The following is a 19516-nucleotide window of genomic DNA, read 5'->3' on the forward strand; positions in this document are numbered from 1 at the left end:
TAATAAAACCCATTTTGATGTATGCATGCATCGTCTGGTGGCCGTGACTGAACTTTGCTAACAACAAGAAGCTCCAGTATTACTGGAGCAATGAGTACTACGCCGACTGCGGCAGTTGAAGCTATCCTAAATTTACCCCCCATTCACTTGGAGGTGAAACGGAAAGCAGCCAACGACGCCTATAGACTCAATAACATTAGAGCGTGTCTGCCAATCATACGGTCAGGCGTCTATCTGGAAATTCCGTGGCAAACATCCGGAAGCTCTGATGCCGGCCGATCATATGGTTGCCAGATTCGCCTGTGAAAGAACATACACTGTCGTAATGAACAAAAGAGAAGGATGGTCTTCCATGAGTGTTGTCAGATTACAGACTTAATCATCTTCATGTCATGGTGGGGGGATGGGGCAAAGGCCCAACTCCTCGGAAAAATGACGACCATATTCCAGGCGGAAATATATGCCATTTCAGTGGCAGCAGAAGAATGTCTGCGACAGAAATAGAGGAGTCGCACCATTCGAATCTGTTCCGACAATTAGGCGGCATTATCAGCACTAAACAGCAACGATATATGAAGCCCGTTGGTGTGGAATTGTCATCAGGTGCTGCTGATACTTGGACGACTGAACGAAACATTCCTGATGTGGGTGCCGGGGCACTCAAACATCGCTAGTAATGAGAGGGCTGACAGACTGGCGCACCGCGGGTCTGGATCCACAATGGTGGGGCCAGAACCAGCTGTTGGAGCCCGATCATCCACTGTCAAGTCTACTCTAAAGGGTGGAATTGCTAGAATTCACGCAGCCGAGTGGAGAAATTTGAACTCTTGTCGGCAGGTGAAAATCCTTTTGAAAGAACCTGGGATCGCCAGAGCGGCATTTTTGTTGTCCCTTAAGAAGTGGGACATGAGAACCCTAGTAGGACACTGCTCCTTAAAATACCATATGGAAATATTTGAGGTGGTGATTCCGGCTATGTGCAGCCAATGCGATGATGCGGAGGAGGAGGAGGAGATGACCCTATACTTTATAAGCGGCTACTCGGCCTCCTCAGATCTCAAACGAAGACACCTTGGTAAGGTTTTCTTCAATGAAGAATCGGCACACTCTCTGCCTCTGGAGAATGTTTTCAGATTCGCCAAAGCCTGCGGAAGCCGTAGGCGGGAAGCCATTGAATAGGCGATTTACAGGGATAGTATAATGGGCCTGAGTGCTCGGAGCTGCGGCTCTCCCCAGTAAACTAAACTAAAAAGTTCCGTTATTCGTAATTGAATCCAACAATCTTACCAAATTGGATTTTCGAAATTGAATATCTCTGAGACTTTTCTACCGATTTTCATAGGTATGGACTTTATTCATAGATTGAGATGTTACCTACAAATCTTGTTGGATAACTTTCCTCTAACCGTAATAGTTCCAGAGATACAAGATGTTAATTGAATTTCACTACACATTATCGTATTGATATAACCTTGTCTAGTCTGTATACACTGGGTTTCCTGTAGATATCAAGAGATCCCCTTCTCCTCTATAACGATCCTTAAATTAAAAAAACGGTAGTTCTCCATTGTAAATCTAAGGTTCCGATGTACCTTATTGAGGATTTCCAGCACCTCCTCCATTTTGTCTTCATGGACAATGGTGAAGCAGGTGTTTGGAATATAGTTCATTCTCAATCTTGTCCATAAATACGTCGTTCAAAAAGTGTGAAAGGGGGTTCCCCATTGCCAACCCTCTGGTTCCTTTGTAGATCCTCCCTCTGAATGTATTTCGCTTTTCAACGCCAAGGGTGTGGGATTTCTACTTAGTAGGCACTGCGCCTCCTTCACCGGGATGCTTGGAAACAAGGCTTCCACGTCGAAGGACACTAATCGTTCATTCGGTATCGTAAACTTCACAGGAAATGTTTTTTATTTTAATTCGATTCTACGCCATGAATTCAATTCAAAAAAACAAGTCATATACCAAAGACGATTTTTATTCCATATTTACCAGTTCACAATAAAGGTTATGTGCCTAAGATTATAGTGTTTCTTTGTCACACAATTGTTTTGGTTTACTGTAGTAGTATACATTGACCCGGTGCCAACCAGAAAAGCTTTTCATATAGGTTTATATACTTGAAAGCATAAAAACAACAAAAAAAGAGAATACTGCATATCATTCTTATCTCACTACTCCAAACTATATAATATATTCTTTTCCTTTCTCTCTAATGCAAAGCTAATCAAGTGAAAATATTCCCAGTACAATTTGCGTCCATTCTCAATGCAGCAGAAACCGAAAGCACAAAAATACTTAAACATTAATGGAATTTAGCCGTACCTGCATCCATAACTGATGATAATAATTTCTCTAACATTCGAAAAAAATACTGTTTCCATTTTCATTATCTATTTTCCGCTTGCCTATTTTCAATTATCGCCAATTTGTTATAAACTAGTCTCAAGTGTAGTTCTAGATATATATTTTATAGGTTTTAACATTTTTATTATCATCTAACCAACTTTATATCTCTCCCTAGCCTAACACACATATCGCCGGCACTCCCTTCGAAAGTGGCGACTTATTTAGCTCGTTTTCATTTACATTCATTTTATCTAGGTATAAACATCATTTAAGACCCTCATATTTTATTTTAATATCACATTTCTCAAAATTGTATTATAAAAATATCCAATACATTGCAAATAACTGGAGTTAATATAATCATATTTCGTACAACGGAGCTATTAGATATATAAACAGACACGTGACATGTTGATGTTGCCGGTGCGCACCACCTACGCACCTCCATCATTGTTATTAATGTATTACCTACACTACTCCATACAGTTCGGAAGGCCAATGAGAGTTTAGATTTTCTTAGTTGAAAACAAAATGCAAATAAAAATGTGGGCGACGCAGTTTCCAGAGACACCAACTGAACACCCGCTGGCAAACCAGGTGTTAAAACAACGCCTACAACTCTAACGTAAGGAAAACTAAAGACAAATTCAAGCAAGTGCTTAAGGAAGTTCACATCGCGCTCTCCAGGGTTTTCTCATTTGCACAATGGTCGGGTCCGGACTGACTCGCTCGTACAAAACGCTACTTAATACATTTTATAAATCTACGTTTACTCTTTGTTTTTGGTTTTCATCTTGAAAAAGGCCCGCCCAAAATCAATTAGGTTTTTTGGTTTGAATTTGTTAGTTTTCAGTTTGGTTCTAAATTTACAAAAAGACCATCAAGTTCTCCACCTTCAGCATCTCGTACTTATCTAGAAATGGGTCTTAATTCGTACTTGTATATGAATAAATAATTTACATTTTAGATTTAGACTTAATAGTATAAAACTTTCATACATGTACAGACGGAGTTTATAGATGTATGTATTTATATGAATCAAGTTAAAAAGGGTCGCTATTTATAGTTCCGTAGGTTGGGTGCGATGACAGAAGAGGAGCTTCCTGATATGAAAGAACGTCGTCGTCATTCGATGTGTTGTTCTGGATGTTATTTGTTCCGGTGAGGTTACGTTTTCGAGATTTACGGTCCATCACGCCTGGAAATGAGAGAGGAAAATGTTTTTGAGTTAATTGATTTCAAGTATTTGTCATTAAAAGTGTCTGCTGGTAAATAAGTGACATGTTGAGGCTTAAAAATGAGGTAGTGCGAACTTCACTACCCAGTTTTTATAAAGCTTTCAGTCAATTTGTAAAAGTTGGTAATATACTATTAGTAAGTTTATTTGAGCAGATATCGGAATGGGAAATATTTTGAGGCCTCGATTTCATCTAAGGGCACCACCCTGATTTTTCTCGGATTTTTGGCTTGGATAGATTCCGAAAATGACTGTCTCACTTTAAGTGCGGGCATTTTGACTCCTTACTCAAGCACTTGCAATTCACACCAAAACTAATGTCAGTTTCGGAAAGCACTAATCGAGGCCTCTCATTTGATACCCTACACGACTATATCCAGTGAAATTTTGTTTAATCACTGCGTTGCATGTATGGGGAGCCCCCCTTTAAACTCCACTTAAATTTATGTCACTCACTGTATGCGTGGGATTTCATAGTTCCCATCTGTCTACCAAATTTCTTTCGGATCGGTTTAGCCATTTTGGAGGAAAGTGCGTGTAACAGACAGACAGACAGTGAATCGATTTTAATAAGGCTTTGTTTTACACAAAACCTTAAAAACGAATTTAACAGGAACCTCATCGAAAACAGGATCAAAAAGAAACTACGTCAGGCCTCAAGACAGCAACTTTCAACACCCTTCCAGGAGGTGAACACAGAACCTAGGCAATGGATAACATTAACCTACTCGGGTCGGACGCAGAACATCAAAAGACGGCTACATAAACGTAGATTCGGGGTCATATCGTCCAGCAGACGATCTACTTAGGGCCCGGTTACAATCAGTCAAAGACAAAAAACAGTGTACGGGAAAAAACGGCATTTTCAAGATCTTGTAGCGCAGCAGGGTTAACAACATTCGAAATCTATTTCGCATGTTGTTAATGCGACAGACAAATGCCGCATCTCATCACACCCCGCCCGAAAAGAGCGATCGGATAGCAGGTCGTCAGAACAACCTACAGACCCAAGCATTTGTTGGTACCATCGTAGATTCGGCGAAAAAGCTACCAGATGTACGCTGTACCATGTAAATTCGCGCCAACCACAAAAAACTAGGTCCGCGGGGGGCCCTGGCGGCGGCCACCCAGAACGCAGAGTCACGTCGCCTAACAATTTATGGCCCTCTCAACAGACGCAGTTATTTGGTTGATACTGGTGCGAAGGTTTCAGTTCCTCCCGTACCCCGGCATCACCGGCTATTCTCGCAACCTTTAAAACTTGCGGCGGTAAATACCTCGCGCATTAACACGTACGGTTACAGGCAACTGGACGTGAGTCTTGGCTTGCGTAGGACGTTCCCGTAGCGATTCATCCTGGCGGATGTCAGCTTCCCCATTTTAGGCGCAGAATCCTTGTGTCACTATGGGTTGTTAGTGGACTTGTAGAACAGGTCCCTTGTAGACCCCACGACTAATCTTAATTCGTCAGGCAGAATCTCATCACACACCAACAACAATCTTTCCGTACTTTTGGAGGACATTACTGACTCTCGTGTTCGGGCACTCCTCCAAAAGTTCAGCCACATTACTACCGAATGTAGCCTCTCTAAACCAGTGAAGCACAGTGTGCAGCACCACATTACCACCACTGTTTCCCCTATCTTCTCAAAGGTGCGTCCTCTACCACCCCAGAAGCTGGCTATTGCGCGGAAAGAATTCGAGCAACTTATCCAACAGGGTATCTGCAGACCTACAAACAGCTATTGGTCTTCCCCACTCCCTATGGTCCCTAAGCCAAACGGCGAATGGCGCCCCTGTGGGGATTATAGAAGGCTAAACGCACAGACTGTTTCTGACCGATATCCTATTCCACTCATCCACGACTTTGCGCATCATCTCGCAAACTGCCGCATCTTTTCGAACTTGGATTTAGCCTAGACTTATCACCAAATCCCTGTAGCTCCAGAAGTCATTCCAAAGGCGGCAATATACACAACCTTTGGCCTCTACGAGTTCACGCGGACGCGACCTGGATGAAGTGGCATTCCACAACTGGTGTTCTTTGTGATAGACGTATCGGCGAACGTCTCAAATCTAAAATTTACCGCAATGTCGTTCGTCTGCCGTTCTCTATAGGTCTGAGTGTTGGCCGACTATAAAAGACATTGAAAGGTGTCTTGCGGTAATGGAGACGCAGATGCTGCACTGGTGGCGTGACACGTTTTGATTACATCCGAAATGAGGATATCCGCGGTCGATATGGTGTTGCACTGATACTGGAGAAACTCCGAGGAAGGCGTCTTCGATGGTATCGTCACGTAATTCAGATTAATGGGAATTCACTTACCAAGATTGCTCTGACAATCGAAGTCAATGGCAAGTGACCAAAAGGCCGGCCGAAACAACGGTGACTTGATACACTGGATGTGCATTTAAAGCCTCGAAGTTACATCCAGATCAGGCATTTGATAGATTAAAATGGCGAAACCGATCACGATGAGTCGACCCTGCTTGTGAACGGGACAAAGGCCGAAGAAAAACAAGATGTGAGGAGCGATGAGCGCATGACAGCTCCATGTCACATAGTTAAAAATTACATTGCTTTCTAGTTTTTAGAAAGCGATTTAAATAAATAATTTGATGGAAAGCCCTGTATTGATAATTGTCAACCTAATACGCGTCAGATTCTGAGTTTAATATTATTAGCAAATGCAAAGAATTTAACAGATACAAAAAAGGGCCAGGGAGAAGTAGATTCTTCGTGAATGAATATTTCATTCGAATGTCAATTATTCTCGTTAATTATGACAGTCAGCATCTTATTTGTATGGCTTAGGATGCGGTAAACTCGCAGGAAATTGATAAGTTTGAACTGCTATAACTTTGACACTAATAGTCAGATTCCCATAAGATGTGGCATGTGTATGCACGAGATTCTATGGCGGTTCAAATTTAGTATTTCTAGGACAAACTTAAGGGGGGTTTTCAGTAAATTTCTAAAAGTTGGTAACATACTTTTAGTAAGTTTATTTGAGCAGATATCGGAATGGGACATATTTTGAGGCCTAGATTTCATCTAAACGCACCATCCTGATTTTTTCCGGGTTTTTGTGTTGGGTAGTTTCCGAAAATGAGTCCTGTCTCACTAACAAGTGTGTACATTTTGACTCCTTACTCGCGCACTTTGCAATTTGCATCATTCCCCCTTTTCATGTATGGGGAGCCCCTCTTTAATCTCCACCTAAATTTATGTCACTCGCTGTATGCGTGGAATTTCATAGTTCACATCTATTCATTTCGTTCGGATCGGTTTAGCCGTTTTGGAGAAAAGTGCGCGTGACAGACAGACAGACAGTAAATCGATTTTAATAAGGTTTTGTTTTACACAAAAAAGGATATAAATCTAAAACAAGCTTGTGTAAGAATGCAGGAGGCATTAGTCACGCAGAAGAAACAAAAATGAGATTGGTCGAAAATCGTCGACATCTACTCAAGCCGAACTTTCAAGTGCGACAGAAGAAGCACCGGATGAAGGATGATCCTCGGGGCCTTTCACTCCCGAAAATGTACAAATGAAAACAAAGATGATAATTATCCCTAAAATCTTTAAAAAAAATCTGTAGAAAATCCAAAATAGAGTAATTAATCAGCCAATATTCAACTTAATAGCTCACCATACATCATTTCACCACAAGTGCAATACCATCGTATGCCAATCTACTATGTAAGAGTGCAATATTCAACCCAAAGTAAAACTACTTACTGTCTAATGTGTTAGTCTAGAGTTAGATTTTAGCATTTATGAAAATATACAAATAAACTAGATAAACAGCGTAGCGAAGTTGAAAAATAGAATTTTGTTTGAGAATGAGTGGTCCTGAGCCCGCCATCCACTTAAGGGTCGGCCCCACGGACTACTCTTTTCGTGGGTCTTTTTTTCGGGCATTTTGCGAAAACTGTTGGGTGGTTAATTTTGCCCATGTTATCTATGTAGTTTGCATTTCCCTTTGTGTGAGCTACATAGGTACCACGAGCGGCAAAATTGGTCACTCAGTCCCAGTTCCAAGTGGAATCTATTTGTCAGGTTCTCTACTTGGTTTGTTTCGAGACAGGACCTAATTCGCAAGTAGAAAAGTAAAGGTAAATCAGATCATCAACCTTTTTACAAATGTGTTTTTTCTTAGTACCCTACTCTATTTGAATAATTGAACAATCTGTTTGTTAGCAATCTTATGTCAGCTCTGTTGCAGCAAAGCCCCGACCGTTGAAAAGTTTTCTCAACAACTCATTTTTGGGATTCACCTTCTCTTCCAAGCCTCTGATATATAAAAAGAATTCCAGGAACTTTTCCGGTGCTGCTTCTCCAGGTTTCCACTATTCTCTGCTTATTTGCTTAGACTCCGTGACATAGTGTGCCTCGAGAAGTCATTCCTTTCTGTTTGATATCGTTTCAAAAGTTTTTCATATGCAGAAAAACGGTTTGCTTTCTGATCTTCCGTCAAGCGGCGAAGAACCCATCTTGCCAATACTTTTCGATAACCTAAATCATTTGAAATGCTTGATCGAGCATTTCCACACAATATTCAGACTTATACAATCCAGTGTGACTTGTAAGGCATCAGTTTCAATCATCTCACGGATCACAATAATATTCATCTCACTTAATGTGTATGAGTTCCATTTTGCACTGGCTCGCGGCTATTGGAACATTTTTTGGATTCTTTAACTGGACAGTTAGTCGAAGTAAAATTTCGGCAAGCTTTATACTCTCCTACAGCAAAAATTCCATAACAATGTGTTGCTTAGCAGATGTGTGCACCTCTTCCCAGGCATGATGGTACTAACAGCCAATCTCCCTTGTACTGTGAACCCTTGTCGACACGGAGAATCATGGAGAATTCACTGGAGCAACGATACGCGATCAAATTTTCCGTAATGTTTGGTAAAACAGCTAAAGAGAATCACGACATGATTAAGAAGGTATACGGCGATGTTGCCATGGGTACATCGGGTGTTTTTGAGTAGCATAAACTGTTTCGAGAGGTAGAGGAAGGAGTGGAAGATGACGACCGCTCCGGACGCCTTCGACAAGCAACACCAACGAAAATGTGTTTTTGAGATCGTGACAGAAAACTTATGTCGTGAGGAAAGTGTGCGCGAAATTGGTGCCTCGAGCGCTAGCAGATGAGCAAAAGACCGATCGAAAAGCGATCTGTTAGGGTCTTCTTAATCAAGTGAATGAGGAGCCCAATTTGCACAATCTAGTGACTTTTTTTCTATTCCCGAAAATAAAATCGATATTCAGGGGAGAGCCATACAAAAACTGCTACTTTGAAAATTCTCAAGAATATTTTTTTAAAAATGTGTCCCACTAGGTGACTTGCGGTTTCGTACAGAGCAGAGGCAACTCATCAGACACTGCCTCACCTCTGCCCTGGAAGGTGGCATTTGCTCCCTTATATCAATTCAAAAACACGACATGTAAAGTTCAGGCCTAAGTCGGCCGAGGCGAAATTAGCCTTTTGTTTGAGAATCGAGGCATTCTAAGTCCGCCATCTACTTGAAGGTGGACCCGACCAGTTGGAAAGCAACATACTTCCACGGCTATGGTCCACGGACCCGTCATTCTTGGGCAAGCACTCAAGATGAAAAGGTCCTGAGTCCTCTTACTTTCAGAACAGACCATGTATTCTTTACATCCCCACCTAACATACAATATATCAAAACCTCTAGTTACTCACTTGACCCAGGGAACTGGAAAGAAAAGTTCAGTTAATATTTTTTTCGCCCTCATGAAATAACTGCAGATTTGCCATATCCATTGTCATATTCGAACCCAAGCCCTGAAGAAGGTGACAAGTAGTCGCCGAAATATGCAAATTTGGGGTAAATAAAATTTAGTAAAGTGAAAACGGCATCGGTTTTTTGAATTTTATATGTTTCACATATTAACTCATTTTGAGAATCGATTAGACCATTTCACGCCCGTTTTTTGCAGTGATTCAAAGCAAATTGAAAGCATACTTGTCATTCGACGCATAAACTAATTACTTACTAAATTCATGTTTGATTTTATCTTTCAAATCGGGAAGTGCAATTACCTTAACACTAAAATAAACCTATTCGACACCAATATTCTCTGTGTGATTTTTTGCCACCTAAACGTTCAAAATCTACGTCAACTCATATCTTTGACTCGCAATTTCGATCAGGAAGTACCTCAACGCACTGATCAGAAAGATTGTGGATAAGCTTGTCATGGCGGCGGATGGTTGCTAATGATATTGTGCAATGAATAACATTTTTTCAGCTGGGTCGAGAAAACGTAATGATAGGGTAACATGAGCGTGAATGTGGTTAGCGACAAATAACATATAATAGTCGAGATATTTCACGCTACTTCGGGAAGCATCGTTTCTCTGTCTTATTTTAGTGAACCCCCAGACGATTATTTTAATGAAGAGGTAAATGTTATTTGCGCTAGTAAACAATTTCCCAAACCCTAGCCGAAAGAAGCATCCAAATCTTGAAATACTGTCTCATGTTTGAAGATTCAGATTCTCGAATCTCAAAGTTAGCTAGAATTCGCGGCTTACAGGGCCGTAGAAAGCCCAGGGTGAAAACAATGCGAAAAAACGGAGTCCGGGGTGAAAATCAAACGGGTCAGGAGTGAAAATTCAACGACCCTCCTATTTTCCCCTTCTTTATTAAAATTTCTATTTTGGGCTCCCGAGAAACCCCCCCCCCCCTGCTTGTCACCTCCCTCTTGTCAACTCTGACGGTAAAATATTACATGATTGCTTGTGGCCTATCTCCAGCTGAACTCGACCTGCATCGGAAACTGTAGCTTCGCTTGGACGTTATTTTTCTGCTTGCAATGTTGTCTCAAGCGTCTGTTGGATTGCCGTCTTATTTTCAAGTGGGGGACAGGCCTCTACGCCAACAACAATCAGATATAGGTTTTAGATCTGAGTCAAAACCAAATTAATCACTTTTGGATCAACCTATGTTTGTCAGGACGTCTGAGTTAGAGAATAATGAAGAGATTGAACTTAATGGAGAATTCAATTTTGGTGACTGTTTCAATCTTCCTTAAAGGACTCCCCCTCTACCTAATGGACTGACGGTATACGGTTCTACTTAAATTCAGTTTATCAACCATTCATTGCACACTAATGCGTCACTTCGAGTTCAACACAAGATGAATTGTACATTTTAGTCACTTCAGCTCGTTGAATTTTCAATCTCTTCGTGGACATATTTGAACTGCTTGTGCCGTTCAGAACCCCTTGGACGCGGCGTAGCAGCCTCTTAAATGATAGCATGAGTTTTCAATGCAATTTTGTTAAGTTTCACACAAAACTTGATCGAAGAACGCTGCTCCAAAAGTTATTGAATTTTCACTGCTTGGAGCTTTCGATGTGACGACCAAAAACGCACTCATCCAAGCTGCGGTCCGTTCATTCTTGCGGTTCGAAGAGTAATGTGTATTTTTTTCTCGTTTGGCTGAAATCTACTCTCCCCCCGTTAATAGCGGCGAATCTCCTTTTTAGAATAAATAGAAGTTGAACTTTAGAAGTTGTACTTCTTCGAGTCTGTAAAAATTCAATTTAAGTAACATTAAAGCCCCTGCCAATTTGCATTCATGTTTTTCTCCCCCACGAACTTTTGTGAATATTTATTGAATAATAAATAATACTTTGTAGTAGTATGCATTGTTATTAGTGAAGTATGTAAAGAATGTGTAATTATAACACATTGTTGACATCTCATTGTGGTTTGTCTTTAATAAAAAAAAGTTACAAGCTAATAGCTACAAAATGCCACTATGCATTCCAAGTTGCGGAATCAAATGTACACGGTAACCACCTTGCAAAAAGTTGAGTGAACAATGTTGTTTATTCTAGTCTATTATTCGCAGCAGACTTCTATGATGGTCGTCAGTACCAGCATACAGCTTGATGTCGTCTAAGTACATCAAGTGTGTCAGTTTGCACTTAGCACGTAGGCCATACCCATGCCCTCTAGGATCATTCAGTAGCCATGAAAGGGGATTCAGCGCCATACAAAACTAAAGGGGACTCAATGAATCCCCCTGGAAGATGCCCTTCCGTATACGGACTGTGAGGTATTAGCGCTCCCAGATGTACGCACTGATAAGGTGGTATGCCGCCCCCCAGATGTATTATTGTTATTAATTCCATGAAATGGACCTGATAATTGAGCATCTCATTTTTGTATTTATTTTCCCTGGAAATAAGAAAAGTCGCATGCCTATGTTTGCAAGGCAGAAACAATTGAGCACCAACTTTCGAAATATAACCTGCTTTACTGCGAAAAGTTTATGAAAATTGGACCTCGAGATTATAATAATAATAATCGTTGGCGCAATAATCCATATTGGATCAGGGCCTTGAAGTGTGTTAGAGCACTTCATTCAAGACCGTAACGGTACACTACAGTATACTGTAGGAGACAATATGGTCAGCATTGCCCTCGACCGAGATTATTACCCTGATTTTGACTCAGGTACTCATTCACAGCGGAGTCGACTGGCATCCGACGTCAAGTCATGATTCAAATCCCACTGCGACCTTCCGTACGACAGCCTTGTGCTCTAACCACTCAGCTATCCGGACACTTCCAGATTATGCCATGCCGTAATCACGGTGGTCACATGTGGGAAATCATATTTAAACATTAATGCCATAAAATTATGTGTCAAATAAAAATAATTTTATGGATATTAAAAACATTTTCCTGTGTTTTATTTCAATTTAAAATTTTCCGCCTCTAAAAAAAAAACCTATACAATTCTATAAACGGAAAAGGTCAATTTACAAACAGAGTTAATTATTTACAAGATTTAACTGCACTCAATATATTGTTACGAAAATCACTTTGGAAAATTATGTGTGACGTCAATGTGAATCGTAGTTATGACAATTAGCCAAGACACCAAAATTGTATAACAGTAGGCCGAATATTTGATTACGATAATTGTAAACAGATGACTCTAATGCCGATAGAAAGATCCCGTCGCAAAGTAGTTTTCTAGTAAAGTGTTTACATGCCTTTCTGGAATGTTCCGCGTAGTATAAAAGGGCCGGAAATCCGCCCACAAAGTCAGTCTGGTTCTAGAGTTGGAACAGATCACGTCGAATATTAATACGCCTCGAATAGTAATTAAACAATTGTTCTATAAGTAATTATACAGTACGGTTGTATAATTAAGTGTTTAAATAAACGCTTGTACTAAAGTCATAGAACGGGTTTTTGTGTTCAGTGCTACGCAATCCAGTGATACGAGCCTACGCAAAGAAAGTAACAAACGAGTGACGAGTACGAATAGCTAAGAACGTACCAATTGGTGACAGCGAAGGGGTTACGTGAAGGAAATCGTAACAAGTGGTGACAGCGGCAGAAGTACGAATAGCAAATACGTAACAATTGGTGACAGCGGTGGGATTGCGTAAGCCAGGATGGTAAAATTCGAGAGCTTGAAAGTGGAGCAACTGAAAAGGGAGCTGTTAGCGTTAGAGCTTCCCACGACGGGAACTAAAGCAGAACTGCAGAAAAGACTTCGCGAAGCTTTGGAGTCGCGAGGTATTAATGTCGAGGAGCGTGAATTCCAGTGTGAGCCTACGCCGTCTGTTGAGAGTCGTGAGGAAGCAGCTGGAACGACCACGATGAACAACAACGACATAGTAGCTCTAATGCAAACTATGTATCGACGACAAGAGGAGAACGAAGCACGACAGGGCGAAAGGCTGGCGAAATTTATGGAAGAGATGACAAGGCAACAGGAAGAATCTAGAAAGCAAGAAGAAAAGTCTAGAAAGCAACTAGAAGAATTTACAGAACGACAAGAGGAGAAGGAAGCACGACAAGAGGAAAAACAAAGAGAACTTATAGAAGTAGCAAAAGAACAAAAAGGGAGCATGGTGAAAATGAACGAAACTATGGAATTGTTTGCAAAACGACAGAAAGAAGACTTCGAAGAGATCAAACAGCATATGGGAAGCCTTGATACCAAGTATGACGAGATCACCGGAAAACTCGATTTAAAAGTCGAGGATTTGAACATTAAATTTAAGGATCTACAAGTAAGCCTGGAATGCGATTCAGGAAAAATAGTGAAGTTGGAGCAAGAGCTACAAGAAATTAAACTGGGTGGATGTTCGGTTGTATCCAAGTACAATCCGGTAATAAAGTTCAGGGCTCCCCCCTATGATGGAACCACGCCGTTCTCTATTTTCAAGCTGCAGTTTGAAACTGCGGCCGGCCAAAATCACTGGAATGATGCCGATTCTGCTGCTGCGTTAGTATTAGCACTCAAAGGTGCTGCAGCAGAAGTATTACTGACGATTCCGGAGAACGAGCGAAATAACTATACAGCGGTCATGACAGCGCTTCAGCGAAAATACGGAGGCGAACATAGGAAGCTAGTCTTCCGAATGGAGTTGAAGAATAGATCTCAAAGAGTTGGTGAAACTTTGCAAGACTTTGCAGCAGAAGTGGAAAGATTGGCGCATATGGCTTATGTAGATTGCTCGGCAGACTACATCGAGCGACGCAAAATTGAAACATTTGTAGACGGCATTCGCGATCCTGAAACGAAGCGAATGGCTATCATTTCGCCAAAACAAACTTTCATGGAGACTGTTTCGAATGCATTAGTATTAGAAGCTGCCTCTGTAGTATGCCCACCAGCCTACAAGGTGCGGAATCTGGAGTGCGAAGATGACGAATTCGAAATGAAAGTTCGTCGTGTAGTGAAGGCTTTGGGATTACCAGCGCCTCGAGGGTTTAAAGGCAAATGTTTTAAGTGTGACAAGGTAGGACATATAGCTCGATATTGCCGGAAGACTCGAAAAAGATCCAATTCCTCCGAATCGCATGAGGGAGGAAATGAAAAGCAATGGTTGAACGAAATATTCAATAAAAAGGAGGTGAACGAAGAACAAAGGGAAAGCGCTCAGGAAGTAGCGTGCCGAAAGAACGAAAAGTCGCAGTATGAAGTTACTCCAGAAGTAGTAGAACAGATAGCAGAGCGATTGGGAGATTCCTCTGAAGAACCTCAGGGAAGAAAAGAGCGACCGGTAGTGTGTCAGAATGTTAAGCTAGTGTTTCAAAAAGTTAGTAATCAGGAAGTGAATATACAGAAGGAAGTGATACAGCATAAGAACGCCAACGAGATTCCAAAGCCGATGGATGAGATAGTGCAAGAAGTTGAAAGCCGGCAAGAGGAAGCTGACAAGTTGCAGTCCAGTCAGGATATTCGAGAATCACAAGAAGTGATCAGTCAAGAGGTGACTGAAGAGGAGGAGCGAAACTGCCGAGAAGTAGTAGACCATGGAGAGGTCATGAGTGAAGATGTAAAATGGCAGAAAGAGGCCATGAGAGAAGGTATGAAACAGGTGGAAGAAATTTGTAAGCAGGATGAGCATACCTGGCAGGGCAGTGCAAAGCCGGAGGAGATGACTATTCGAGAAGTGATATGTCGGCAGACGGAAAGTGTGAAGTGGCGAGAAGCGATTGACAAGAAGAACTTGAGACCGGTCAGGACAAAGCCAGCAACAGACATTTGCTGGACGGAAAGGAATCTAGCAACAGTTTACAACTCGCTTAGTGACTTGAAGGCAGTGGTTAACCGAGTTGTAAAATTAATGAGCGTAACACTTATGGGCATTTGTAGAAGCGAATGTCATGATTCGAGCAGAGGAAGGTGCGTAATACGGAATTATAAGAAGCGTCGCAAGAAGCGGAAGAGATCAGTATGGACGAATGAATGGATACGGAAAGAGCAAGAGTTTTGGGATAATTACTGTGAAGAAGGCGAGGTGACAGATAGAAAAAAAAATGAAAAGTAAGGAGGATGCACGAGTGAGTATCGTGGAGCAGAGAAATAGCTCACTTTGGAGCAAGTATGGCAACGCCCTGGAGAAGTGGTAAAAGAAAAGGAAGCAATTAATCTGGAGGAACAAAACCAAAGACAAAATTGGACTGAATTAGTGGTCAAAATTTGGCATCGCTAAGATTTATGCGACACGACGGCAGAATCTCCTGCAAGTGGGTAGATGTGAATTCAAGGTTTCGGAAAATCAAGGTCACAAAGTCGTACAAATGTGGATGGTTGTATCACGAGTAACGACGCAGAACATCGTTTTGGAGCATTATAAAGAAGTAAACAATGAGAATTTGGATGTCACCGGAACTTTAGCGCAGAACGAATGGCAGTTTTATGAGACTACATGTTTTGGATCAGAATGAGATTATGTGATTAACATGAGTTCGCAAAAAGGCCGAAGTTACGAAGTTGAAGGGAGATGCTGATCGTTAGGAGCCCAACTAGTATTGTTTCAGAGTCTACAGCCAAGAAGGAGGATACACGAAAGTCGCAATCGAAATTGGAAGGACTTCGTTGGGGAAATTAGGGACTTTAATGACGCCGTTAACTAAATTAGGCGAAGTCGATAAATGCCGGACGAAGATTGAATTAGATTACCTGTAGAAATGGTCACGATTCGGAACACCAGGCAGATAGCGTTGATTCTTGTTCGGGACGAACAAGTTTAGGCGGTGGGCAGTGTTACGAAAATCACTTTGGAAAATTATGTGTGACGTCAATGTGAATCGTAGTTATGACAATTAGCCAAGACACCAAAATTGTATAACAGTAGGCCGAATATTTGATTACGATAATTGTAAACAGATGACTCTAATGCCGATAGAAAGATCCCGTCGCAAAGTAGTTTTCTAGTAAAGTGTTTACATGCCTTTCTGGAATGTTCCGCGTAGTATAAAAGGGCCGGAAATCCGCCCACAAAGTCAGTCTGGTTCTAGAGTTGGAACAGATCACGTCGAATATTAATACGCCTCGAATAGTAATTAAACAATTGTTCTATAAGTAATTATACAGTACGGTTGTATAATTAAGTGTTTAAATAAACGCTTGTACTAAAGTCATAGAACGGGTTTTTGTGTTCAGTGCTACGCAATCCAGTGATACGAGCCTACGCAAAGAAAGTAACAAACGAGTGACGAGTACGAATAGCTAAGAACGTACCAATTGGTGACAGCGAAGGGGTTACGTGAAGGAAATCGTAACAAGTGGTGACAGCGGCAGAAGTACGAATAGCAAATACGTAACAATATACAGAAAGCATTCGTGTCAAATTAATAAACACACAATAAATATAATAATATTTACACAGATACAAAGATCTTAATATTTACAGTGATTAATCCCTCCGTTTCACCCCGGTGTCGAGTCCAGGATGTTTATAGTCCCTTTCGACATTTTCTTAGAAGCTTTAATTGCGGAAAAATCAGGAGCTGGAAACACATTTTAGTGCAAACACAACGGAATTATAATTGAAGTGCAAAGATTTGCCAGTCTGCGGTTTTGGTTCTTGAATGCAGATGAATTCAATGGATTTTCTCTATTACAGAACAGAACCGTTGATTGCTTACAATTCTCCACGCGAAGTGATCACATTTACAATATTCTTTTTTTATGAATTGGTAGCATTTTTACCATGCAAAACTGTTAATCCCATTCCAACCACTTTAGATGTTTATCAATCTTACTCCATATAATTTCTAGTTTACGATAGGCATCGGCATGACCGTACATTGCCATCCACGTGCTAATCCAAAGCAAACAGTGCTTTAAAAATGTAATAAAACTTGCAAACGTTAATGTTTGCGGTCTGCCACTGCCATTTTTGCTAAAACTTTTCAAGCTAATGGTGATATATTAAAACCCACTCCCATTCTACTCTCATGCAAGGACACACATCGTTCGCTTACAGACTACACTTGTTACGTGGTTCTATGTACAAATTTTACTCTAAAACAAAGCATACAATTGTTTTTTATCTAGATTTAAAGAGATCTTACTGTTGAAAGTGATGTTTCTTGCACTTGCAGCGATTGACGCTTAACATTTTCCATTTTCAGCTTATTAATGGGAGCACCTAGGGGAATAATAAAAAAGATGAGATTTAGATTTAGCTTAGTAATGAAAAGCATACACAACAACTGGGTTAATTTTCATTTTGTTGTAATGTTGTTAGTGTTAAACACAAAAGATATTGCCAATATCGGAAGAAAGTAATAAAATAAGAGAATAGAAAAAGAAATCGATATTAACGAACGCCAATTATCATAACATTGAAGATACTGAGCCAATGGTTTTTAAACAAACAAAGTATTTATGAGAAAACTGAAATCGGGACACGATAGGTAATGACACCAATAAAGCCCAAAAATAACAGTATAAGGAAAACATATCAAAAACAAGTAAGAATAAGCCGTTCAACGTAATCTAGAGTTAATGTTACATCGAAACGAAACTTTTTCAAAAAATCATTCCTTCATGGGTAGCTAGCTCTAAAGCCTAATCCGCATTATAAATCTCAATTCCGATTACAGCAGGATAAAAAGAATGCTTTATGATTTTCACTTCCCAACCGGAAGAGAGGTGCGTTTATAGATGTTTATGCGAATTCTTTACTATGTCCATGTCCATTTAATAGCACCATTGGATTAGCAAAGACATCACCCTCCCTTTGAATTTGAAAAAGACAAGCAACCGAAATCTTTGAATTACCATCCGATTCGGTTATTATCCACCATGAATCTCATGACAATGGCATACGTGATATCATTCTAATTGCCTTTAACTAATCCGGATTTATCAAGGACCCTATGCAATTCATGACACGCAGTTACTCATGATAGCCTGAACTAAAACCAATGGCACAATGGGCCTGAAACTGTAGCAACTCATTTACTGGCTATGTCATTTAGGGGTTAATAAAACAACCAATTGTAATTGATGATTGAGATTCCTTTACTGTAAATCTATCTATTTTTTCATTGTCAGCAACACCTTTTCATACTGTCACCCACTTCGGCGTTATCTCGTTTACAGTTATCAGGGCCATGAGAATTTGCCGTCGTTTCCATACCAACCTAGACCTAATATGAGTTGATGCAATAAATGAATGCTGTCAAAGAGTATACTGTTTTTAACACGTTTGTATTTCTTCCTTTCTTAAATGCAAAGATTTATTGAATACAATTCTGTCTGCAACACAGTGGTGCGTTGACCTAGGGATACCTACATGTCACTTCATGTATCTGTCTTCTTCGATCTTATGTTATTGACCCATTCGTATACCATAGAATCGAATTTCGCAAATGGCTGTCTCATAAAAATTTCAAACTTCCCCAATTATTGAGGTCTTAACTTTGGGAGTCCCGGCAGAACCTTGGTAAAGTGAAACGCTTGTCCATTTCCCTGCCCTTATGCCGCAGGTGTCCCACACTAGCTTTACTCCACCTGGATCGACATTTCCCAAAAATCAATACCAGAAAGCCATCTTTATTTTGGAAAAGATTGCCAAAATTAAAAAAAGCTCACACTGTCCATGATTAGGACGAAACTGACGAGACTAAGTGGCAGTAAATACAACAAAATGCCCAGAAAACCAGCAAAACGCATAGCCTAATATAACCAAACATAACCGATCTCACGTGGAGAGGGATGCGTAGTCGGGATAGGAGTATATACGAAAACCGAGCTATAATCAATAATAAAGCGACAATGGTCGCCTAACAGCGCACATTCATCAAAGCCCCTCAGCGTAGTGTCCAGGTATCTCCTATAGGTTGTGCTAGTGGACAGTAATTCCACTACTGGCAAACTATCACCAGAGGGTTCTAAAGGACTCATCAAGTACTTTGTTGACAGTGCAGTCCCATATTATGAGATTCCAAGGAGAGTTTGCTTATATTTGTTTCTCCAAAGACTGCCCTGACAAGGAAAGTCCTCAAGAGAATATTCCACTATTCCTACTACTCGTTAATGGAGAGTGGATGAAGGCACTGAAAAAGGCAACCCCCAAACTACCGTCTGGGATCAGGAGTGCTCTGGTC

General features: G+C 40.7%; 1 protein-coding gene across 3 annotated transcripts in view; it reads right to left on the reverse strand.

Annotated features, from left to right (window-relative positions):
- Positions 1-1960: 1960 nt before the first annotated feature.
- Positions 1961-19516, reverse strand: part of LOC119650584 (NPC intracellular cholesterol transporter 1) — a 68245-nt gene continuing 50689 nt past the window's right edge. For 2 of the 3 annotated variants that reach the window (XM_038053417.1, XM_038053415.1), the window contains one exon: positions 1961-3547. In XM_038053417.1, coding sequence (XP_037909345.1) covers positions 3393-3547 — 155 coding nt within the window. In that variant the 3' untranslated portion in view covers positions 1961-3392. Of the gene's footprint in view, positions 3548-17473; positions 17551-19516 lie in introns of all 3 variants that reach the window. The other variant, XM_038053416.1, reaches the window with a different exon arrangement.

The sequence above is a fragment of the Hermetia illucens genome, chromosome 3, assembly GCF_905115235.1.
Source record: "Hermetia illucens chromosome 3, iHerIll2.2.curated.20191125, whole genome shotgun sequence".
NCBI lineage: Eukaryota > Metazoa > Arthropoda > Insecta > Diptera > Stratiomyidae > Hermetia > Hermetia illucens.